Below are 25,451 nucleotides of genomic sequence, written 5' to 3'. Positions count from 1 at the left end.
AAGTTCGAAAAATAAAAGTTTGATGTTAAAATTATAGCTTCATGCTTACGCCAAATGTGGGTTAATTTTGTTTTTAATAATATTTGAATAAGTAATTATAAACCGGATAAGATGAAACGATGTCTAACAGACCAAACTAGACTTGCTCGAGCAGGGGAAAGCTTATATTTTGAAAAACGTGACCCGGAAATTAGCCATTGTTTGCATCTTCTGTTAGCTATGGCTCGCTCGCTGTCCAACCCCACCAAAAAGTTTTATTTACGACATAACTCGAGAAAATGAGCGGTTCTTCTAACCAGAGGACTTTATTTCAGACTTGGGGTTCGTCCGCGCCTCCCCCCAACGTTGTCCGGCCTCCAAAAGAACGAAAAAAAGTCCCTGGACTGCGCAAAGAGAGTCAAAGCGGCACAGTCCACAGACCTGCTCCAAATCCACTATGGGCTGAGCTCGGCTCTTTAAACCCAACAGACGCTCCGAAAGCGAGACACCCCACAACAGAAACTCCCGAACCCTCTCTTTATGATGATAATGAAGATGACGACCTCATGGTCGTCGCTGTCAATGAAGCTGAGGAGAACCTACAACATGATAATGGCAGCTTACTCCAACAGGAAAGGCGCCTGTCTCCCACTCCATCAGTTGGAGAGATCACCTATCCAGACTTCCCTGGTTTTGACAGCTCCTCCGCGACAGTGTGGATTTATCCCACGAACTACCCGATTAGGGAGTACCAACTCAACATATCGAAGGCCGCTTTGTTCCAAAACACCCTAGTGTGCCTTCCCACAGGTTTGGGGAAGACGTTCATCGCCGCGGTTGTAATGTACAACTTCTATCGTTGGTATCCAACTGGGAAGATCGTGTTCATGGCGCCCACCAAGCCACTGGTGGCGCAGCAGATTGAGGCTTGCTACAACGTGATGGGCATCCCACAGGGGCATATGGCAGAGCTGACTGGTACAGTATTCCTCTCTCACTATGTTCTCACTCTTCATAGATGCAAGTTTTTTTTTCCTGTAGAACCTATATCCACATTTCTGGGGATGAAAAACGCACTTCGTCGCAGGTTAGTGCGATTTCTGAAACACCCTTTATAATATCACAAGATGCCAAAGGCCCGTCTCAATTGAAATTGGTGTCAAGAAAATTATCATGAAGCAATGCATCTCGACTGAGACACAAACCTGCAGAACTTGATAACAATCGTGATCGTTTGAATCAAGTGTGTTGGAGGAGGGAAACATCGAAGAGAGGCAGGATAGCGGCACTCGAGGACTGGAGTTCAGATTTCAACTGGGGGGTGGGGGTGGGGGGGTTCTCAAACCTGTGGGGTGAATTTTTTTCCAAGAACTCCTGCGAAATCCGAATTTAAATAAATACCTAATTCCAACATAAGAATTTTTATTGCAGTTATCTTTAATAATAGCCCTCTGATTGACCGATGACCCGTCTAGGGTATATTCCTTCTCTCCCCTAAAGTCAGCATGGATAACCCAAGCTCACCTGCGACCCTAATTAGACCAAGCGCTATAGAAAATGGAGGCATCAAAGTTTTTAATCATATCCCCGGCTGTGTTTCTGCAGGCAGCACAGCGGCTCACCGGAGGCAGGAAGTGTGGCGGTCCAAGCGCTTGTTCTTCCTCACACCTCAGGTGATGATGAATGATCTGTCCAGAAACACATGCCCAGCCCTGCAAGTCAAGTGTGTGGTGATTGACGAGGCACACAAGGCGCTAGGCAACCATGCCTACTGTCAGGTAAGCATGGCATTGGACATGACACTTAATATACACGCCATTCACCCAAAATGTGCTAAATTTTGAGCCGGGGTTGGAGTTTCAAAGAAGTATCAGAGCTTCGGGTTTGCATCTTCAAAGGGCGGACTGTGGTCTGGATCCGGACTGAGTCAAGGTTTCATGCCGACCTGTGGTCATGTGCCACAAAATCGCCTCAGCCTTAGTCCATTGATCTCTCAAAAGACTCAGTGGTTGTTGTCGTGACTTTCGGCTTAGTGAGTCAGTCACATGATTACTGGAAATGTTATCAAATATTTAGCACACAATTTTCATAACATCCTTCCTTTTATATAACTTCCAGTTCGGGTTGTGGGTTGGTACTTAGCTCAGCTGACTTGGGCTAGAGGCGCGGTAGACTCTGAAATGGTTGCCAGCCAATCACCATGCACATATAGACACAAACGAGCGTTCACATTCACAAATGTGGACAATGTAAGAGAATCTTAAATGGAGCAAACATGCACGGTTTTGAAATGTTGGAGGAAGACAAGAGAAAACACACAAAAACAGGGAGAACATGCCAATCCCACACAGGAAGGCCAGAGTGGAAATTCAAACCTGAACCTCGGAACTGTAACTGTGGCAGTCGCAGATAAACATTTTAATTCGTCCTGTTCTTGTTCATGTTCAGGTGATCAGACAGCTCAGCAGTCAGACTCTGCAGTTCCGCGTGTTAGCCCTGAGCGCCACTCCAGGGGGAGACACAAAGGTGAGAGACTTTAAACCTTTTCTTTCTGCAGCCCACCACGAAACACATGATAACTCCGTCTGTGTTCACCCCCAATGCAGTCGGTGCAGTCCGTGATCTCCAATCTGCTCATCTCCCACATTGAGCTACGCTCAGAGGAAAGCCCGGACATCTTGGCCCACTCGCACCAGCGCAGCGTGGAGAAGATGGTGGTGCCGCTGGGGGAGGCGCTGGCTGCCCAGCAGGCTCGCTACCTGCAGGTGTGTGAGTGACAATACAAAAGTGTGTGTCGTTCAATTTGTAGCCTAAATTTTGGTGTTTTGCTGCCCCTTAGTGGTCACATTGTGCATAGTCAGTAAATCGGTAACTGTCTGGAACCCTCGCCAAGCAGACACTGGTTGTGAAAAGTTTTTACTCTCAGTCCATGTGTTATTATTGTAAGCCGCTGTCACATTATGCAATGTGTGAACAGTAGTAAAGCGCCTAAATACACAAAAACAAAACAACTTGACTGACAAAGAAATAAACTACTCAATTCAAACGTATTGCACATCGAAGTTAGTTTTTACCTGAATTAATGTCAAAAACAAAAACAGTTTTTAAAAAAAAAAAATACATGCAAATGTATTGAACTTAGTAGTTAAATACAACTGAATGGTTGTAGCCAGTGCTTATTTCACAAAGCTGTGTCAAAAATACGTTGAGAGAAAACATTAAAATTTGCTGTTGCTGGCGACATGGTGGACTAGTAGCGAGTCAGCTTCAGTTCTGAGATTCGGTGAGCAGTTTGTTCTCCCCCGTGCTGGCGTGGGGTTTTCCTATTTTCCCAAAAGATGGATGTGAAGTCCTTTTAAAGACTCTCAATTGTGTTTGTGAATTGTTGACCAATTACTGGTATGTATCAGGGTGTCAAATGAGCATTACTGCTGTTCTTTTATCCAGGCAACGAATTGGCTTGTGTGGTTACGCCTCTTCGTGTCATTTTCAATGTTTGTTGTTGTTTTTTTTTTTTTTTTCTTTTTCCCCAATGACCTATTTTGTATTGTAGTGGAATGAAAGACCGAGCTTTAACGTGATGTCATCGTAGCGTATGGCCGCTTTGCGTTGGCAGGTTTAGTGGCATTCTTGCACTTAATTATCCACGCTGATTGATTCTCTCTGCAGTTGTCTGTTCTTACGGTTATTATGTATCAGTTTGGAGTCCACCTTTGCGAGAAGCCGTTGTGTGCTGTTCGGTTGAGTTGGGTGTGGCCGGGCCACCTTTTGTTGGAAACATTTGATCCCATTAAAAGGGAGGGATTTGCCTTGAGGGACATTCCAGCGTAGGTAAACAGGACTTGGTACTGCACTTGGAAATTGTACTCTTCCACAATTCTGAATGCATTCGATTTGAGACTGTCAAAAGAGGTTTTCGTTTACAAGTGTTATTGATTGTATGTTGCAGTCGTGTAAACTATATTATTATTGTCAATATTGTGGCCAGTAAGTGTTTATTCGCCATATCAGACTTGGCAAATATGACATGTATTTGACCATCGTTGTTTTGTTTTTGAAATGTCCTCTCTGTTATTCGCTGAAAAAGGGGACACATTTGAGCTTTTATTGTTGACTCATTCTCAAAACATTCTAAGATGCCATGAGATGGTGCCAAACCTTTGGCTAATCAGAAAGAAGTAATTGATGTCGCGGAGGAACACTATGTTGGAAGTGATGCATTTTGACTGCTTAAGATCATTTTGTACGTAAATAATAATCCGTAAGGTATTTATTTGATAATGGTCGTGTTGTATGACAAGTTTGAAATTATATGATTTATTTATTTATTTTTTTATTATTAAATGTGAGCAAACAATGGAGAATGAGGCTCTCCAGTATTCTACTTCTCAGCAAAGAGACTCATCCATGAAAGGAGACAGGGCACGCCGCAGCAAAGTGGAGACTACTGCAGCATCCAGAGCTAATGCACAGCAACCGCTAAATTTAGCGTGCGTTTATTTTTGACATTACAAGCCGTACATCCTAAAGTTACATTGCGGCCAATCTGCTCAACCAGCGAGCTACCATCTCGGGTTTACGCCACACTTGTATTATTACACCTTGCTTTGCAAAGGGTAAAGCACCGATATTAAGCTCAAGCTCTGCTCATTCAGCTCCATAAGCTCTGTAGCGTAGATAGAAAAAAAAAATAGAAGAAATGGGGGGAAAAAAAGGTAAATAAAACAGATTGTGATCTTGTGTCATTTTTAAAAGACAGGAGAACAAGCCCATGTTTATTTAAAACCACAGTAGTGATCTGCTGTTGCACTTTTATGTTCACAGTACAGCACAAATTAAGCCTTTCAACTAAAATAAGCAAACATTAAACGGAAAGGGGTTGATGTTCCCATATAACCAAGCTCACAAAGGGGGACATACTCTCATTGTGTGTATCATGGCTTTGAAACACCTCCGCTCACAGTCATGGTATGTATGAAAAATAACATCTTTGGATTTGTTTCTTTTTGTTTAATGGCCACTTGGGCAAACCAAATGTAATTTTCTATCATCATTTTTGAGGAAATGATACTTTAACATCCTGTCATTCATAGAATCATATATTGAATCTTTTAAACAAACAAAAACATCTTTCAGAACATCTGGTGGATTGGTAAGGTTAAACTGAAAATATAGCGACTATATAAACATTACCAATGCAGATATTTCAGCAACACTTTGCAAGGACACCCACCCCTAATAGCCAATGTATCAACCCTTCTCAACAGAACCGTTGTCTCCAAGTGGTACAGGTATTTATTCATCGTTAAGACAAAACATCACAAATAAACAGTTTCAACGTAACATTTTGGTTTCCTGGTGGTCTCGGTCTAAGAAACGGATCTCGGTGGCGCATCTGTTTGCAATGTTTCTACTCATCAGCAGCGGTGGTGGTTGTCGCGGTATACAGTAGTGACTACGTACTCACGAACAATTCCCAGGTGGAGGAACCATGAGGAATGCTTTGCCTTGTTTGCAACGGATCTATTTAAGTGCTTTTGATTGTCATCCAGCAATAGTTTGGTTTTGCACACGCACACACGCGCACACACACACACACACACACACACACACACACACACACACACACACACACACACACACACACACACACACACACACATTGATGTATTTCTCAATTTGTGTCAAGTTTGATTCAGTTAGGTAGTTATTGGCATCCATCGTGTTGCACACTACACAGAAACTACATCCCACCTCCCCTCGCTACCGACTCACCACGTTAACACTTTAATGGTCCAAGCTAGAGAGAAAGAAAAATGGTTTAGTGACTGGTTGTGTGGTAACCTGTTGATTGAATCATCTCGTGAAACCATTTAACCTGCAGCGATCTCGAGATTTGAACAATAGAACAAGTGCATCAACACTGACAGTTTTGACATCAGCAACTCGGCAAGATGAAATGCGACAGAGAAAGCGGCGCTATGGACAATAAAAATGCACCATGATTAGGCGGCACGTCCGATACTGAGGATAATTTAGCGGCTTTATTACAGCACTCCCAAGGGTTTGACTATGCCGTTTGAATGGGTAGTGCGCTGGTAAGATGAGGCCGTGACGAGGAAAAGGACGATGTTGCATCTATGAGCTGTGGACTGGGCAGAGGTGGTGGAATAGAGATGAGTCTTTATGAGGCTCCAAGGGTGCCGGGGGTGGGGGTTCACTGGTGAAATGCCTCATTCGGCTGTACCCCATTAACGGCGCTCCAGGAACCAGATCTCGTTCTGGCGCTGGCTGTGCGCCGGGTTGGTGTAGCCGGCCACGATGAACGAGTCATTGACGCACATGCCAGGGGACTCGAGCAGCTCAGCCATGGTGTTGATCTGATCCACGATAGTAAACTCGTTTGTGGGGCCAGTGAAGGGCCTGCGGGGAGAGGAGGGGATATTAGCAAAAGCTTCTTGCAATAATGCACCCATACACAAAACCTAATCAAGTGCAAATGCCGCCATCATATGCGGACATCACTAGTTTGTGGTGTATTATACTTTTTTATTATTTTGTTTAACAAATAAAACGGAATAAACATTCATGCACGATGGCCATAACTGACGCCCAGACTGGCTAATGGTCAGCCAGTTTACAACCAACCGCTAACCTGAGCTCGTAACATCAAACTGTACTTTCATTTGCCGACACCCACGTCACTCACCAGGCCAGCAGTGTGTGGCTTTAAAAGGAGGAATCTTTTTAAAGCCACACACACACTCAGACAAATATTACAGTGTAGAACATGAGGATGGGGCCTCCAAGTGGACAATTACCTGCACCTCACTGAGATATTTTGTTGTTTAATAACGCAAAATATTTTTTTTGCCATTAATCAGTGCTGTTGTTGGAGGCTGTTGATACCATCGCATTCCTTTCTTTGCTCACCTCGTGTACACAACAGCTGCGGGCCAGATCTCGATGATGATGTCACGGTCATGAGGTTGAGGGGGCTGCGCCTGGTGGTTGGTGGGCAGGTAATACGCCACAGTCACTTCCTGGGCGATGGTCGAATGGTTCTCGTCTGTGCGCACCACAGTCACAATGGGCAGTGACATGCCCAGGTAGTCGCCTGCACGAGAAGGAATATACGATGTCATCTCGTCGCTGAGTGATATAGAGCATTTTGGTCAACTTGTGTTTAAACTCACCTAAGGAGTTCTGCTGGCAGATGTATCTCATTATCCTCATGAAGCCGTAGCAGATGCTCTGTTCGTACGTCTCCTCGCGCATTGTTATGGAGGCCCAGTGGCCCTTTTCATAATGCCGCTTCTCGAATAGCAGCTCCCCGCACTACAAAAGGTACGCCAACAGAAACGCTGTTATTACAAGTGGAATCGCAAAAATCCGCGGATAATTGACAGCCATTATAATTGCACTAGAAAAAATATATAGATAATATAAAAATTTTTTTTTCTTTTTTTTAAACCCCCAAATTCTTGAGTAAGCGGGGATTTCATGACAAAGTCAGATGTGGTCTGAAGAAGATAGTTGTGGCGATAGCTCTTAATAATGCATTTTTTTTTGGTTTTGTTTTTTGCTGGTTTAGCTACGCAGCTGTGAGTTAATAGTACATGGAGATGACTCTCATTTCGGTAAAAAGGCAAAATTGGCACAAGTGGATTTATGAGATTATCTTTGGACAGCGAACAGGTGTCTGATTAAACCCCCCCACACCCCCCCAGTCCCCATCTTGCTCTGATAGCTGCCCTATGAATAGACTGATAGCCTGTTACTGTCCTTTGTTTTAATGCCACTCTCCTGCCAAGTTTCAATGGACTAATTAACTCAAGTTAAACCAATTAGCCAACTTTATTTATATGGCCCTCTGAGGGGTGGGTAACTGGCTCACTGTACTGGGAACAGGACCCTTTCGAATAAGATAAAGTAGTGCACTCGACCAAATTATTGTAGCAACAAAGAGAAAAGAAAAACATGTTTTGAAAATATTGTTGTTCCAAAAAAATTTGGTAAAACACAAAGTCAGATTCATACCTTTTCTTTCCGAGACAGGAGGGTAAAAGGGATGTGTTCTCTGTTACTGCGTCCGTTGTTATTGGAGGTAAGCTGTTGAATGGGTTCGGACATTTCTGTAATAGAAAAACGAACATAACGGAATACATGGGTCAATTGAAAGAGAATTTTAACAAGTCAAATTGATTCACACTTACTAGCAAACAAATTTGAGACGATTACATGTGTAGGATTTGGTCAAGTGTTTCTTGCTGTCTGTACGGTTCAACAATGCAAACAAGCCAGCGATGTGGGTCGGACCTCGATTTCCGCGGTTTAGATGTTTTTGGTATGTGTTTTGTGCAGAAGCTTGGTGATATTGCTTTTGTGTCCTTGGGCTGAACATGAAATGCCCTAAAATTCGGAGACTAGCCAGATGACATCGTTGAAGTAAGGAAGCAAGCATTGAATTTTTTTTTTTCCCTGAATGGGTTTTGTCGCGTTCTGTCTTGTCTGAAAGCTGCGACAAAACGCGAACATTAAATGGGAGCACCAACGGAGAAATTCTGGCCTGTTCCTCTGCTTATTCCCACCATGACGTGGGAAGAGGGACGGGAGGGAGGTGCGTAGCTATATTGCTGACGAGAGGTATGTTTTGAGAGTGGCTAGTTATATCCTGATTTCTTTCTCCACAATGAATTGATAAAATTGAAAATGCAAGCTACAATCAATTTCCCGACCCAAAAAATATATGAAGAGATATGGCCCTCTGAGGGGTGGGTAACTGGCTCACTGTACTGGGAACAGGACCCTTTCGAATAAGATAAAGTAGTGCACTCGACCAAATTATTGTAGCAACAAAGAGAAAAGAAAAACATGTTTTGAAAATATTGTTGTTCCAAAAAAAGTTGGTAAAACACAAAGTGAGATTCATACCTTTTCTTTCCGAGACAGGAGGGTAAAAGGGATGTGTTCTCTGTTACTGCGTCCGTTGTTATTGGAGGTAAGCTGTTGAATGGGTTCGGACATTTCTGTAATAGAAAAACGAACATAACGGAATACATGGGTCAATTGAAAGAGAATTTTAACAAGTCAAATTGATTCACACTTACTAGCAAACAAATTTGAGACGATTACATGTGTAGGATTTGGTCAAGTGTTTCTTGCTGTCTGTACGGTTCAACAATGCAAACAAGCCAGCGATGTGGGTCGGACCTCGATTTCCGCGGTTTAGATGTTTTTGGTATGTGTTTTGTGCAGAAGCTTGGTGATATTGCTTTTGTGTCCTTGGGCTGAACATGAAATGCCCTAAAATTCGGAGACTAGCCAGATGACATCGTTGAAGTAAGGAAGCAAGCATTGAATTTTTTTTTTTCCCTGAATGGGTTTTGTCGCGTTCTGTCTTGTCTGAAAGCTGCGACAAAACGCGAACATTAAATGGGAGCACCAACGGAGAAATTCTGGCCTGTTCCTCTGCTTATTCCCACCATGACGTGGGAAGAGGGACGGGAGGGAGGTGCGTAGCTATATTGCTGACGAGAGGTATGTTTTGAGAGTGGCTAGTTATATCCTGATTTCTTTCTCCACAATGAATTGATAAAATTGAAAATGCAAGCTACAATCAATTTCCCGACCCAAAAAATATATGAAGAGAATTTTGGAGTGAAAAATGGCCAATCTCGGCCGGATTATCCCTTTAAGGTCATTGATGGACTGGCTCGGGTCGTATAGGTTGAAACCCCAAGCTTGAGGCTGCAATTCTTCTTCCTTGGTTACAACAGTGGTTGTGAAAAGGCCCCACTCAAAACTTCTCAAGCCTCTAATGAGGAAAAACACCTCAAATGAGAAAAACACCCAAAGTTCACATGGCGTGCGGTTTAGTACTGGCGTGAGAAGGCTTCCAGATGGGCACAGCGCTGTGCCAAGGCATCACATGGCGTGATGTGTATTAGAGGTGACGCAGAGAACACTGATTAAAGCTGCCCGGTGCCAGCTATAGACCACTATTGAGCACAACAAGTCGGTGCCTTCGACACACAGGATCGCGTGTGCCAGATTCTTATCAACTATTAAAAGCTAGTCTCGTTCGCTGGCTTGACCTTGTTACTAATAACTCAACGGTGATTACAGAACTCCCATCACCTGGAATTAAAAAAAAGGCCGATGCACTGAAAGGCAAGGCATTCACACCGACTCAATCGCATCAAATCAATGTGATGAGAGGATAAGTAGGTCACGTGGATCCATGGTGTTAGGGCCACCAATCAATCCAAGTGAGAGGACCAACATTTTTTGCACGTGTATATCAGAAGAAATCAATGTCTATCGAACTCGGTCATCCATTCTCAATGAGCACAAAAGCCATATAATCGGTTTCTATGGCAGCACCTCAGTCTACTCTAGATGCAGTCAATAGTCATAACACAGGCTTTGTTTCCCTGGCTTAAAACAACACTCACGTCACATCCAAATTTCAAGCTAAGCAGGTGCACAACTAGTCTGAATCGCATAGTCCGGAAGAATTAAATGTACACTTTTTCCGGGCAATAATTCTATCAGCTGTGTAAAGCGGAGTGTCTTAACTTTTGCAATGGCAGACGGAAATTGGGGGTGCGTTCAAAGATGTGACCTCCTCTTTCGCGGATTCATCTTGAGTACCTTTTAAGGGCTACACAGATGACCCAAGTCGACTTTACTCTTCAATGACGCATGCCGTCGACTAATCACTAAGTACGCTTTTGGCTTTAGGAGAAAGCAGTGACACTCGCCCCAACGGATGAGCACCCGGAATGACATTAGTCTGTCACTTTAATTTAAATTGTCCTCCTTTTCTGAATGCACCGTTTTGGTAAGGGTGGTAAAGGGGAGTGGGGGGTCACAGTTTAGCAGATCCATTATTTTGCCAACATTGCAAATTACCATCATGCAGCACATGCTGCTGCGACGCTCCCAGAACGAGGACAGCTTTCCTCGTTTGGCCGAGTTGTGCAAACATGACCTGGCTGTGCCAGTGGCAAGCGCGTCGAGCCAGGTAATATTTTATCTGGCGTTCACTGTTTTCTAGACAAAGCGCTGGAAAAGAAACCTGACTGGCATCACTTTGTCTGAATAAACCACGTGTTAACAGCGTTAGATATTGAGTGTAATTTGTTGAGTAGAGGAATAACATTTAGGGCGTCCCCCCTATCCCTCGTGCAGTTATGGTATAAAATTTAGTTCATCCTCAGAGCTGACAGTGTGCATGATTTTACACTCAGTTTCCATCACTGCAGCTCATAATTAACACCTGTGTGACATAAGAGAAATAATTCGCACATTTTATTCCATCATCCAACTAAATATCAGAAAGTACTCCAGAGCCTGCCAAATGTATACATTTACATTATGATATGTTAACAGGACTAGTTGTGACTTACCTGCCATAAAATATCAGCTTGGTGGGCCTTCAGATGCCGCTTGAGATTCATACTGGACATTCTTTCCACCTAATTTGTGGCCACATTTACTGTTACCGCCATCATTTACAGTTACTCCAGCATTGTGTTGTTTTTTTTTCCCAGCTGGGTTGTACAGAAAGTTTGTCTATCTTTTCTTCATTTCCGACCACCAAGCCCTTTTGTTGACACTGCCGCCATGGTCCATCAATGGAAAGCGTGTGCGTGTGTGTGTGTGACTACTGGCTACAGACGTGTTGTGCTGTGCTTGTGTATGCATGTGCCAGCCAGGTAGTGGGCATGATCAAACAAGGATAGGTTGCAGCAGCATTGTCGATTTTTTTTTTTTTTTTTTGACAGACAGGTTGCATGCACAGTAGGAAGAGATGTCATGCATTTTGAACGTCTGACAGACCACATGTGAACAATTTTGTCCATTCTCCTCCCGACAAAGAAAACTCACGTCATGTCATATTTTAGTAAACGCGATGTTTAAGCTCGTCAGCTCGTTGTTGTCGTGAAAAAAAAAAAAGGGCATTAACGGAATAATTTCGTCATCCTTGAAGAAAACAACACTGTCCTGTCGGCATCATAAAAGCCGATTTACATTTGAAATGTTCAATGCATGCGGGTGATCATCAGAAGGCCTGCATGGCAGACATCTCCCATCTGCAAACCTGTAAATCTCGGGAAAGGATGCCTTGCCTGTGTACTCTGCGCTGTATTTACATGCAGGACATGGCAGCAGCAGGAACCACGAACCGGCCAGCACACAGTCTAGGTAGATAATCTCTCCCTGAGGCAGAAAGCGTCAGCAGGCCATTTTGTGCTAAATCCTCAATTAGTGCCGTGCTTGGAGGGCAGGAGAAGGGACATGCCGAGTATGTCGTTGGGTTTCTCACTCTGGAGCAGTCTAGTTAGTGCTGACTGACAAAAATATTAATTCGTGATAGTGATATTTAATCCTGAGATGATACAGAAATATACTTTTGTGCTTTCTTTCCTTGCTTTGGAATTCTGCCTAAGTCATGTTACGACGGGCAGGTCATGATACTTTGACACAGTATTGTTAAATCTCATACGATATGATATGTCTCCTGTATGTTCAAAAACCAATGGTGTGTTTTGATCTTTGTTTTAGCCAACCATAAACTGAACTGGTGGGAGTTTTGAGTTTACAGTCTGTTTTGAAAAATAGCACAACTGTGTGTTTGTGTATATAATTTTTTTTTTATTCGTGCAATGTTTTGGATATTTATGATCGTGAACATTTACAACCAATTACAGTGTGTTGTTGATTTGATCAGGAGGCCCCGAGGATTAGATAAGACCCCAATTTTGGCAGGTTACTCCACTCTTAAAAGGTTAATGTAGTGATTTTATTCGACAATAACAATGAATAAAACAAACCTAAGCAACTATTTATCACCGTATTAACCTTACAAAACTTTCGGAGACTCGTTTTACAAGTCTACAGAGTTAAACAACGAGGACTTGCTGGCAAAGTATCACTCCAGGCTACTTTAGGAGTCCCATGATCTCAAAGCGTTAGTAAGGAGTAGCTTATTTCACTCCGTAATAACACGGTAATGGGCAAATTTGTGTCAAAAATGTCGCCATTTAAAACCACGTCACAATGCATGACGATAAACCAGGAGCATTAAACTAGGGTCGGCTTACACGAACGACCAAGTTGAGTCGTAGCAGTTGAACTTCACGGACAAAAACACGCCGTCACTTGTTGTTTCGACCTCTCTGCTTTGAGACGGCACGAAGCTCCAGCTAAGCTAACCGTGTCACAACGTTCCCTTTTGCGTCCGAACTTAGCAATAAAGTTAGTTTAGTTTTTTTTTTTTTTTTTTTTTTGAATTACCCTTTGCAACTTCCACTTGGTGTCCTCTGGCTACGTCCTGCCAGTAGTGCAGCAGTCGGTCGGCGTCTTCTTCGTCGTCCTCCAGGCTGCCGTTGCCGGAGTCGGACAGCTGGTCCTCGGAGAAAGACTCCAAGTCCTCCAGTGTGATCATGCCGCCACCGCCGTCGCCGGGGCCGCTGCCACCTCCGGGGCCGCTGCCACCTCCACCACCGCCGCCACTCATTTGACAGCCACCGCGGTCCATTTTGTCGCGGCAATTAAAAAGAAAAGTGTTGTCGTTTCTGATAAAAAAAAATAGAAACGATCGGACAATGTTATGCTAAAATCCCGTTTTTTTTCGTTCTTCGTGACTTCGCTGCAGCGCGTGTCCTGATGAGGCTCACGGCCAGTCGTGGGTCAACAAATCGGACTCGAAGCAACTGTCCACGGCGCATTTAGCCATTATCATGAAAAACAAACAAACAAAAAAAAACAATATCGTCACAACGACATACAAATCCGCCTTTAACTTGTGCTTTACGTTCGCTAATAAATAAGCCGACGGTGAGCGCAGTCTCCGTCTGTTGGGCTCGAACGGGGGGAATCGGTGAAGGCGATGTTTATAGGAGAAGAGGTACACCACGTGACTCCTCGGGCCCTTGCCACTCCCTCATCTCTCATCTTCGAGCTGCTGTCCGAGACGATAAATAGTACCAATCAAACAACCGTCCATTCTCGCCTTGGTATCGCTTTATTCAACAAAATGAAAAGAACAGCGTTGATAGACTGTACTCAATTGAGGGTACTGTTACTTTAGAGCAGGGGGCTTTCCACAGGAACAAAAAAACACCAAGTGAAATTTCAGGGTGAACCTAAAATGAAATGTCAACACCCCAGATACTCGTGGCCAACCACTCGTGGATTTCAATATTCCCTGTTTTTTAAAAATCTTTTTTTATTTATGTGTGTGTGTGTGTGTGTATATATATATATGTGTGTGTGTGTGTGTGTGTGTGTGTGTGTGTTTTATGTTGGAACTCAACATTGGTTATATATATATATTTTCCCTCCCTCCAATTTCCCCGTGTTTTCTGTAGAAAATGTATGTTTATCAGAGTGTTTTGAAGAATTTGGGGGGGTTTATTAATATTATTTTTTATTCAATGCATTTCCATGGGTGACGATTATATGCAGATTTTGGCTATTCACGGCAGGCCTGGTTACTGTCTCCCGTGAATAGCGGGGGTTGACCAATAAAGGTCTTAATTTGACATGTAAACATTTGAATGCACATGTGGCACAACTTGTGTTCTGAGAGGCGAAAACAATAAAACAATATTGTGTGTGTGTGTGTGTGTGTGTGTGTGTGTGTGTGTGTGTGTGTGTGTGTGTGTGTGTGTGTGTGGGTGGGCGGGCGCGCCTCATGACTTCTGAGAGTTGAGATCAAGATAAGGCCATGACCATAACAATTAAATTTTAAAACCGTCACTTCCTTGAAAATGTCGCTCTCTCTTTAATTGGAATGTTGTTTTAAATACATTTGACAGTCAAAAACACAGTGTTGCGACACACAAAAATTATTGTAAGAGATACAGCAAATCCCTGTGTATGTACAGTATTGCAAAATTATGAGTAAAATAATCAATCAACCAATTTAGCTGATTTGGTGCAAGCTACATTGAAAGTATAATATACTGTATATGTGTTAAATAAAACAAGTTCACTGTGCAATCAGAACCTCAATCCAGAAATCTGTAGAAGACAAAATAAGATTCGCTGGTGTTACTTTCTCTGAAATTAACATTAGCTTACCGGTCTGTTTTCTGTTGAGATGCTGGCCAAAGTTCAAGGATTTCACTGAGTTGAAGACTGCAGAATTTGCACATTGTAGAGTATTTTCTTTTGCATGTTGTTCTAGTCTTTGTGGCTGAAGAAGCCACATTTAATTACGGTCTTAAGATAGGGCTGTCCTCACTCAGTTTTGTTTTTTTAGTCTTGCACCTTTCACTTCCGCCTGTGTGCGGTGGTGTCTCTCAGTCCTGAAAAGGTTGCCGTCATGTAGGTGATGGTGGTGGTGGGGGGAGCGGTGAGGGGGTTAGTGACACATGAATTGAAGCTATTTGTTGCACATTCATGAAGTTGAAGAATGGCAGATGAGTGCCGGTCTTGACAGTCAAGACCAGGACTTTTGGGAGTCGAGTTAAAGACAAGACCTTCGGAAAATGATCTTGCGACGAAGACCTGTCAAAAGTATTACAACGCTGCTGTGCATGCGTGTGTGACAATGACTTTTAATTACTGTATATAGTTGAAAAAATGTCTTTACACTTGTGTGACAGTTAATTAATGTTCCAGTATTTGAAACATTTCCTGTATACTTAAAAGAGGCTTTGTGATGCCACAAATAAATCCAGTTTACATTGTGTCCTATTGGGAAATTGCTTTGAAATCAGCGCAACTTGCAAGTCAACCGGTGTCACGAAATGACCTTGTTCCACTTCGGGGGTTCCGCTCTATTGTAGCATTTTAATGTGGCCGACAACGGACAAACGAGTTCTTTTGTCGGAGCATAATAAACAAACTTGAACTTGAGCAGGCACGATTTTGATCTGTCTGATCTGCGGCGCTGCAACAGCCAGCCACCATGTTGCACCGTTCCACACGCACGTAGAGGACATTATATAATCCTCTCCAGTCTGTGGGGGAGTTTCCATGTACAGTAAATACGCGTCCACACTTACTGTAATAATCCCCGTTGCTGCTTTTGTTGATACACACAGCCTGACAATAACTAAATGGATCGATAACTGCACGCCAAGATGAGCTTAATCATTCATAATGTAAGTGGCAGGGTGAGCGACATCAGTAGGTGATGAGCCGTATCAACTTCATTACACATGAGTGAGTTCGGACGGTTTATTTATCTTTTTAGTTGACCTTTGGAACGCTTGTTCTTGTACATGAACGTACACACACACGCGCGCGCGCATACACCCCTTCCATTGTTGACATGCAGAGTTCAGCCATGAGCAGCTTTCGTTATTAATAGCAGCCCACAGAGCGGCTTTTTTCTCACATTCTTCACGTCACTTAACTCCATGCCCTTCAACCAATCGGCTGTAAGCACGCACGCACGCACACACACACACACACACACACACACACACACACACACACACAAACGAAGTGAAATTTCAGGATGAACCAAAAATGAGCTACAGTCGACCCCCAGATGGGTCGTGGTTCAGCACCCGTGGATTTTCTTTTTTTTTCTTCTCATTTTTAATTTATATTCTATTTTTTTTTCCTCCCACTAATTTCCCCATCTTGTGCGTAAGATGATGTATGCACTGCATGGCGTGCTGACAAAACCAAATAATTAAAATTGCATTTTGATTAATGGTATTTTAGTCATTACAGCAAATATCTGACAAGCTGCTTCCAGAGTAAATGAGATTTTCTCTCTCAATAAATTATTTTGACAATTCTGTTTTCTCTCATGCGCCGAGTTCACTTTGAACAAATAATGCACCACCACATGCTTAACAAAGCACTGTCCCAGTAAGATGTTTTACACATACTGTATAAGAGCATACGATGATGACGCCATATTCACTGGCCGTTTGAGTGAAAGGTCAAAGGGAATTAATGGTGGTTATTCAACCCTCTGCCTTTGTCGTGTAAAGCTCCGGAAAGAACAGAGCACCTTGCTTCAGCCCCCTGACAAGCGTGCTGAGATTTAGCCTAAAAGCGCCAAGTGGCTCAACTTTCCTATCCAAAGCAAAGCATGATCACTATCAGCCATTTCTGGGAAAGGGCCAGCCAGGCTCAATCGAGGTTTCACCATCTATAGTTGACATAGAAAGTCTACACACCCCTGTTGAAATGCTAGGTTGAATTAATTTAAAAAGAGTATTTATATGTTCAATGTTTGCGTTAAATTAACATTCCATTAAAAAAAAAAAAGGTCTTAAAACTTTTAGTTTAAATGTATTCAAACGTGTGGCAGGTGTTAAAAAAAAAAAGTGTTTTATTTATCTTTTTTTCTTCGGCTCTGACCAGTCACCGGTTTAAAGGTATGGCTGTATATCGGTATACAGTTGAACAATTTTTAAAAAGTCACGGTTTCAAAACTGCTAAAACCTTTCATCAGTGGCAGGGGGGTGTTTTTTTTTTTTTTTTTTTTTTTTTTTTTTTTTTGGAGTTGTCAGTGCATGCAGCTCAACTCAACTTTATTTACATGACGCTTTATAGAACAGCAACAGCTGTAACAAAGCAGCTTACTGAACACGTGACAAAACATCAACAGTCTCTCTCTTTGGCAAATTAGAATATTATATATGCAAGTTAATAATAACAGGGCTGTCTTTAATAAGATGTCCTTTATTTGTCCCACAATGGGGAAATTTACAGTCCACAGTCCACATAACACGTTATTTGGAGCGATTTGAATATGTGTGGAACATTCGAGATAATTCAATCGCTCATCACCTGTACATGTTGCGCTGCATTGTACTGTGTTCCTCAGCATGTGTTTGCTTCTTCTGTTTCTAGGGCAACTCCCTACCATTAGCAAAATTGAAATAGTAACGACTCCCTCATGCTGTGCGGCTGAATTGATGCGGCTCAAATTTTCGGTGTGACAAATTGCTCACATCTTCCGCTTGCTTTTATTCAAAATCGAGTGCAGTGGGAAAGAAAAATCACATCCAGCCCAAATAATATTACTCGTCTATTGTCGAGACCTTGAAACCTCTTCCTCTTTCAGTCGGCGCAAGATTGGTTTGGTAAATAACAGAAGCACATTTGTGTGAGGCGTGATGAAGCATATGCGGAATCACTTCCCTGCTTTCTGTCTGCTCATCAGTGAAAAAGCATTGGCAGGAAATGGCCAATTATGATGACCTACATACATTGTGTGTGTGCGTGTGCGTGTGCGTGCGTGCGTGTGTGTGTGTGTCTGTGCGTGTCTCTCTCTCTCTCTCCACTAGGTGTTGGAGAAGTTCATGTCACGTTTGGTCCACAACCGAGTGATGGCACACAAGGATCTTCAGAGTTTCTCCAAGTACCAGCTCATCCTTGCCAGGGACCAGTTCCGAAAGAATCCCCCAACCCACCTCAAAGTACGTCCGTTTTCAATCAACAAACCAGGACATTTCCTGGGTTGACTGGAATCGGTATTTAAACAATCCTCTTCATCGTGCTCTTCACAATTTGACTTCACGAGACTAAAGGCCTTCTCATACTACGCTCATCATGCCCATATTTGGAAGGGCGGCCTACCAGAAAGTCTTTTCCCAATCGTTGGTTTACTGCTGTTAACATTTTGAAATCACTGTTCTGAATTTTGTTGTTCGTTTCCTTTTTAGAGAAAAAGGTTGTCCAACAAGTAGTGAAAAACTGAACAGCGGATACGTGTATTCAAAGGTCAAATCAGGTTCACTTGAGAATATTATAGTGCCTTTTAGGTTTATCCTAGTGAAGGTTCCATCTTCGTCTCTCAAATCTTATGTCCATTTCAGAGACAGTTCACATAAATGCGTCATTTGCAGCAGTTAAAAACGTCACACTTCGTCAGTAATTAATTTGATAATTTCAGGATTTGAAAAACGTTAGTCAAAATAGAATAGCTGCCTGCCATGTTCATTAAACATGTCACTTGTTAACCGTCACACACGGCTTCACCAAATGGAATGCATCTATCGTGCGGCAGACAGCACCTTTTCTTCGATGTTCTTCGTTCGCTATACAAGCATCGACTCTGCTGTAATTAATATGTCCCCATACCTTACGTGCATGAAGATCAGAGTGCTTTGTTGGTCCGGTGTCGCAGGGGATTAATTTACGAGCGTGGACTCCACTCGCATTATGGACATAACGCCCCAAAACGCCACCGGGAATGGCAGAAGGTTAAAGAGAAAGCGATCCTCCCTCTAGCAGTCAAGCTCACATCCTATTTCTTGCTCATTAAAAATACTCGGCACAGATTTTGTTTTTAGTGTGACCTATGTGGCCCACCCCTGGTTTTGGCGGCAGAACACATTTTACACGACTTGTGGTTGCATTGCATTCCAAATTCCTAGCAGTTCTTTTTCACTGTAGTCTTGTGTACTACTCGCATGTTGTGCCTGCAGGGACCACAGCAGGGAATGCTGGAGGGAGACTTTGCCCTTTGCATTAGCCTGTATCATGGCTACGAGCTACTCATGCAGATGGGACTCAGGTCGCTCTTCTTTTACGTTCAAGGGATCATGGATGGCTCCAGGGGTTTGTTTAATAGATTTCTACCTCAAAGTTACAAAACGTCCCCTACCGGGGGAGGTATCATTTCCTCGCGATGTGTTGTTTGACATCTCCATCCTTTGTTTTAGAAATGTCCCGGGCCAGGAATGAGCTGCAGAGAACTCCCGTCTTTATGGACCTTTATCATGAGATGGAGGCAAATTTCACGAAGCTCCCTGGTATTTGCCGTTTTTTTCAAAGCATGTCATCTATCTATCCATCCATTCATCTCTCCATCCATCCATTTTCTACTCCGCTTATCCTCACGAGGGTCGCGGGCGTACTGGAGCCTGTCAGAGCTGTTTTCATGCAGTAGGCGGGAGACCCCCTGAGCTGGTTGCCAGCCAACCAGGGCACACAGAGACGAACAACCATTCACACTCACACTCACACCTAGGGACAATTTAGAGTGTTCCATTAACCTGCTACACATGTTTTTAGGATGTGAGAGCAAACTGAAGTACCCGGAGAAAACCCATGCAAGCACGGGGAGAAGATGTGAACTCCACACAGGAAGGCTGGAAACGAACCCTGCCTCTCAGCACATGATTATTATGTTTTTTTGTTGTCAGTGCGGACATTACTGATTGTTTTGTTATATTCATGTTCACTGTATACATTCGTGGCAGCTTTTATCACCTCTCTGTTTATCATTACATTGAAGAGATTGTTTGGATTGACACCTAGCTCGCTGGGTGGATGGATGGATGGATGGATGGATGGATACTTTATTCATCCGGTGATGCTTTATTCAGTGAAATTTCACTGCCAAATCTCATTACTTTTCCTTTTGCATGACCCTTAAAGAATGTTAAAATATTGCTCAATGGCTGTGGGGAAAATGTTTCAAAATCAGAGAAGCATTATTCCTGAACAGATTCTATTCATCCGTGATGATGAGATTATCTTCATGGCTTTCTTTTTTTTAAATTAATTACATCCCGTGATTCACACCCACAGGCGCAGATGAACCCTTCATTTATGGTCACCCCAAACTGCAGAAATTAGAGGCCGTGGTCCTGCAACACTTCCGACTCTTGGTTGAGCGTGCGTCCGACAGTAATGGTAATTTGGCGGTGGGATAACAATTCACAGATGCGGTGACATCACAATTCCTTTCAACTGTGCCTTAAAATTTAACCCTCCAGGTTCGGGTGCACAGGAAGCCACCACGCGGGTGATGATCTTTTCGTCCTTCCGTGACAGCGTGCAGGAGATCGCTGCCATGTTGAACCGCCACAGCCCGCTGATCAGAGTCATGACATTCATGGGGCAAGCGTCGGCAGGCAAAGGAGTCAAAGGTTTCACTCAGAAGGAGCAACTGGAGGTGGACACTCGCTCTTTCCCTTTATCACGATCACATCACATCGTCCAATGAAAAGCATGTGTTTTAAGGCAAAAAGGAAAAACAAACAAACAAACAAACAAACTCAACAAGTTTTGGACACACATGCTTTTCATTGGATAGCAATGTAACAGGTGAATACTGAAGGACGGCGCTCTTAAATGTCACAGTTGCCAACGCAAACTGCAGATTTGCAAATACTGTGGGTGGCAATGAGCATCATATAGATGACAACACAAAGGTAGCTCAGAATTTTTTGAAATCTGCTGATAAACTCTCTCTCTCTATCTCTATCTATCTATCTATCTATCTATCTATCTATCTATCTATCTATCTATCTATCTATATAAAATGAAAGCTCATTTTAAAATGCATGTGAAAGCAAAACAGAATTTTGATGGTGTCGTTTCAATAGGTGGTGAACAGGTTCCGTCAGGGTGGCTTCAACACGCTTGTGTCCACCTGCGTAGGGGAGGAAGGACTGGACATCGGCGAGGTCGACCTCATCGTGTGCTTCGACGCGCAAAAGAATCCCACCCGCCTCGTGCAGCGTATGGGCCGCACCGGGCGTCAGAGGCAAGGACGCATTGTGGTTATACTGGCTGAGGGCCGGGAAGAGAGGGTGTGTATTTTAATTTCAAGTCCTAAACGTCAGCGTGTTTCATATAAATTGCTGTTTAAATGAGTGATCACTTTACTCTCTTGATTTCTGATGAAACTTTATTTTTCTTGTGTCCGTACAGAACACAACATTCAACAAAAATGTGTAGAGTGCTTATGATATGGAAGTCAATTAAGTCATCTGGTGTTGGAGGTCCTTGATTGAACTGTTTTTTTTTTTTTTTGTAACTACCTTTTTACATGGTGCTAGCATGCACTTAAGCTGGTACTTAGCTTCCCTTTATAAAGATTATTTTGCAAATTTATCCGGGTGCAGTGCGACCATTAAAAAAAATGCAGTCTCCCAAAATCTTTCCATACACTCTCCCAAAAAGATATCACTTGGTCAGAGCCAATACACACTATGTATTCAATTAATTTTTCATGTGAATTTTGTATAACAATATATTTTTTGTATATTTATTGCACTAAATTTTTTTGTCCATCTGATTTTATTGCCTCACAAATAAAACACAAGTAGCTATAAACTGCAGCTTTTAAAAGACTATTTGTTTCATTATTTAATGTGAGAAGAGCATTTGTGATCTTTTTTGTCAGCAGGGGCTTGTTTTTTTTCCCTAGCAGCTCTCCCATGAATGCTATTTTGTCTTTCCTTTGACTGACTCACAAACACGGGCCTTAACTGCAGTTTTTTTTTTTTTTAATGTCGATCTACCTTCTTATGTGACCTGTTGTATAAGTTGTGGTTTCACTCTTACAGTAATTCTGGGTGGCCAACCGGTTCACCAATGTTTCCGGTTATCTTCTTTTGTAAAGAAATTGACACGGCTTTGTAACCTTTTCCCAACTGGTAGATTAGGTTGTCTGATGTGTGTTCCAAAAACTGTGGATCATTGTGAAGTCATGTTTTGACAAGGTGGGGCAATTCCTTTTTTTTTTCCCACGTAAGACTTAATAGTTTTGGAATCTTTTTTTCTTCCCTTAACAAATAACGTCCTCATTACAAAACTGCTTTATGTATTCACTTGTCTTGTTGACATATTAAAATTGGCTTGATGATGTGGAAAAACACCAGTCAATCAGAAAACAGCAAGCAGCGAAATAATTTTCCCGAGCATTGTACAACCTTTCACCTGACCTCCAATTCGTACTTCCTCTTAGACGTACAACCAAAGCCAGAGCAACAAGCGTAACCTCTTGAAATCCATCGTGGACAACAAAAGGGGCTTCCACATGTACCCCAACAGTCCCCGCATGCTACCCGACTGTATAACCCCCACGCTGCACAAGATGCACATCACCTCTGGCCAGTTTGACCACCGAGGCAGCAGCAGGCGGTCGTCAAGGGGTCGCCGGTCAAACGCCCAGGATCGGACCTCACTCATCCACCCACAAAACTTTAGTGAGTGATCATTGTTGATTTGAGATTCTACTGAAAAAACTTGGGTTTTGGATTGAGTGTGTTTTTTATTTAGTTATTTTTGGGGGTGTCAGTTTGTCAGGAGGCTGCTGCATCAGGACCCTTCTTGAGCGACACAGAGTATTCAGTGTGGGTGTCCAAGATGAAGCTGGCTGAAGATGAAGCTCAACCAACATTGAGGCAATCAAGCTTCCTCTCCCTTCCACATGATGTACAAGCTCAGGTCTGTTATTTATTTATTTTTTTATTCATTTTTTTCATTTGCCGTATTCCCTTCCTGAGGGTTGAAAAGCAAAGTGGGAACAAACAGCTCGTCTGCCATTAGTCCCCATGTGCAAACTGCTAACTTTGGGTTTAATTAACTCATTGTATTAGGTATTAATGAAATAACTCATGAAGAATGATCCGAGCTAAGTTGCTTGGGGCTTGATGCCCTTGGCAAACAGGTCCTCAGTGAATAGATAGTGAAAAATTCTTTAAAAAAGACTGGGTGCTTACTTTAGTCTGATTACTGCCACTCCCATTAGTATCGAGTCTATCCTTTTTTTTCCCCACTTCTCTTCCTGACTGTTTTCCTTTCACATCTAAGATCGGGGCGTTCAACAGCTACCCGCCAGGTTTCTCGTTCCGTCTCCCCCATGTTGATTATTGCTCTTGTCTATGTTCCTCTGAACAGGTGGTAACTGGGAAATAAATTCTTTGTGTTTTTTTTTTTTTTTTTTTGCATACATGGCCAATAAATCTGATTCTGATTTGAAGCTTACGGTAAAAGTAATCATAAAACCAAGAATTGCATGTTATGTATTTTATCAAACACATGTTTTGGTCTTGAGAACGTGTGCTAGCTTAATGCTCCCACACAATGCAAAACAATGCAGATGGGCTCATGAAAACCAAGATCAATGTTGCGGTGTTATCACCCATTAAGCAAATGGGTATTTGAACAGAAACTATGCAGCAACACATGTCGAGAGACAATATACCAACACTCACAAGTATGTTCTTTATCCTCTGGCAGTCTACGTCTTTGTGTAAAAATTAATGGATATTATATACAGCTCCCTAGTGGCCAAAGTCCTCACCAGAAGGATTTGCACAATGAATTGAAGAATGAAGTCACACTACTCAAATTTTATTTGTGAGGTGTTTTACTTGGGGGTGCAATAGATGAAAGATATTTCCATTTATTTCAATGGGTAACGATGATTAGAGATACGCGTTTTGAGTCACAGAACAAATAAACGTCGAGGCACATCTGATTTTGTTGTTGTTGTTGTTCTATACAGCTTTCGTGACATTTTGTAGGTGTATCTAACAGTTTGTGTAAAGCTTATTAACTAACTACAACCATGTTCTATTTCAAAGGAGGGCGCTCCTAGAGGCGGCGCACCCGTACGAGAGCTTTCTCTTTCGGAATGGAGGCACTGGCAACATCGGGCACTTCCAACCCATGTTGTTGATCACTCCCTGCGCTGCCAGCATTTCATTAAGGTGATGCAGCTTGTCGACAGCATGCGGGAGGAAAATGAGGTGAGATGTTGTGTAAAGTAGTCGCTCAAACAGTGACATATTAGATCTCTTGACTGTTTTCTAAATCAGCCATGTGACATTGAAGCATCAAGAATCAAATTTTATCTGTTACAAAATAAGATTGCACAAGCTGGGGGCTGCAGAAGGGCAGCGGTGGTATTTCTTTTCTTTTTTTTTTTTTTTTTAATGAAACCCTAACTGACTTTCTTGAAAGCAGGTCATCTGCGTTTAATCGGAACGTACGGCTTGAATTAGGGTTAAGTAACTACAGTCATTCTTTCCACCTAGAAGGCAAATTCTTGACGTGACAAACAAGTTCAGTGGTTTTCGTACGTCATGATTCAACCGATGATAATGATTCGTTGAGATTCTTCGTTTCTATTCTTGTTTTTTTTTTTTTCACTCAAGCAAACAACTGCTTCTCTTTTTGGACAATGAGTTGCTTTGCTCTCTGACATTTTTTCTTTTTTTTAAACTCTTGTTCCACATGTTGACAGTCCCAAGACCACAGCATGGGTTATCAGAGCGACCAAAAACTTGCCATGAGATTTATTTTTTAGCATCTTCAATAACAGAACTCCAAACAGGCTTGAATGTGGTTTCTTTTTACGTACTCACAACATTAGCCAGGTCTCGACATCCCGCATCGAAGGGGTAATTTAATCACACGGCTGCTTTGTTACTCACCACCTGATGTTGATTTAAGCACGCCGAGTATCTCCAGCTCAGTTCAGAAGATTGGGCCATCGATAAAATGGCTGCATCGGTCCAAATCCCCGAAATTAGGTCAGCGATTATGGTAAAACCCACCTTTTGTTTTCCCTACGGTGAGTCTTGGCTAAACAAGGCATAGAAGCTAACCTACTTTTCAAAACAAAACATGGAGGGGTTGTCTGGTAAACGGGCTCATTTTGATGTTGGGCATTACTTTTATGGAGAGATTTATCAGGTCCACAGTCATGAATTGTTTAAGAGATTTCGGAGTAGTTT

The 25,451-nt window shown here is 42.6% G+C and overlaps 2 protein-coding genes and 1 long non-coding RNA gene across 7 annotated transcripts in view; 2 read left to right on the top strand and 1 right to left on the bottom strand.

Moving 5' to 3' along the window:
• The first annotated feature begins 182 nt into the window (after positions 1–182).
• The window catches only part of fancm (FA complementation group M), a 39,117-nt gene continuing 13,848 nt past the window's right edge, over positions 183–25,451 (top strand). For 3 of the 5 annotated variants that reach the window (XM_019888193.1, XM_019888192.1, XM_019888188.1), the window contains exons 1-13: positions 184–957; positions 1,585–1,757; positions 2,428–2,505; positions 2,586–2,744; positions 18,255–18,386; positions 19,398–19,530; positions 19,635–19,724; positions 20,506–20,610; positions 20,694–20,872; positions 21,306–21,512; positions 22,673–22,913; positions 23,006–23,154; positions 24,297–24,461. In XM_019888193.1, coding sequence (XP_019743752.1) covers positions 279–957; positions 1,585–1,757; positions 2,428–2,505; positions 2,586–2,744; positions 18,255–18,386; positions 19,398–19,530; positions 19,635–19,724; positions 20,506–20,610; positions 20,694–20,872; positions 21,306–21,512; positions 22,673–22,913; positions 23,006–23,154; positions 24,297–24,461 — 2,490 coding nt within the window. In that variant the 5' untranslated portion in view covers positions 184–278. Of the gene's footprint in view, positions 958–1,584; positions 1,758–2,427; positions 2,506–2,585; positions 2,745–18,254; positions 18,387–19,397; positions 19,531–19,634; positions 19,725–20,505; positions 20,611–20,693; positions 20,873–21,305; positions 21,513–22,672; positions 22,914–23,005; positions 23,155–24,296; positions 24,462–25,451 lie in introns of all 5 variants that reach the window. The other 2 variants (XM_019888190.1, XM_019888189.1) reach the window with 2 other exon arrangements.
• Positions 4,957–13,882, bottom strand: soul3 (heme-binding protein soul3). Its single transcript, XM_019888202.1, has 5 exons — positions 13,285–13,882; positions 8,914–9,008; positions 7,176–7,317; positions 6,913–7,096; positions 4,957–6,402 (listed from the first exon to the last, which is right to left on the bottom strand). Exons 1-5 carry the CDS (start codon positions 13,526–13,528, stop codon positions 6,231–6,233), a joined length of 837 nt encoding a protein of 278 aa, XP_019743761.1. The 5' UTR covers positions 13,529–13,882; the 3' UTR covers positions 4,957–6,230.
• On the top strand, positions 9,015–11,762 carry LOC109526745 (uncharacterized). The gene is made up of 2 exons (XR_002170404.1): positions 9,015–11,131; positions 11,214–11,762. It is a non-coding gene; the product is annotated as an uncharacterized LOC109526745 (long non-coding RNA).

Source organism: Hippocampus comes, unplaced genomic scaffold, assembly GCF_001891065.2.
Source record: "Hippocampus comes isolate QL1 unplaced genomic scaffold, H_comes_QL1_v1.1 scaffold112, whole genome shotgun sequence".
NCBI classification, from domain to species: Eukaryota; Metazoa; Chordata; class Actinopteri; order Syngnathiformes; family Syngnathidae; genus Hippocampus; species Hippocampus comes.
This window is presented reverse-complemented; position numbering and strand designations above follow the sequence as displayed.

Excerpts from the sequence above, each read along its gene's own strand:
- soul3 (XM_019888202.1), bottom strand. The coding sequence starts at position 13,528 with ATGGACCGCGGTGGCTGTCAAATGAGTGGCGGCGGTGGTGGAGGTGGC. Across the intron at positions 9,009-13,284 it reads CCAAGTGGAAGTTGCAAAGG|AAATGTCCGAACCCATTCAA; the intron begins GTAATTCAAAAA and ends TTTCTATTACAG. Across the intron at positions 7,097-7,175 it reads CTGCCAGCAGAACTCCTTAG|GCGACTACCTGGGCATGTCA; the intron begins GTGAGTTTAAAC and ends CTTCTCGTGCAG.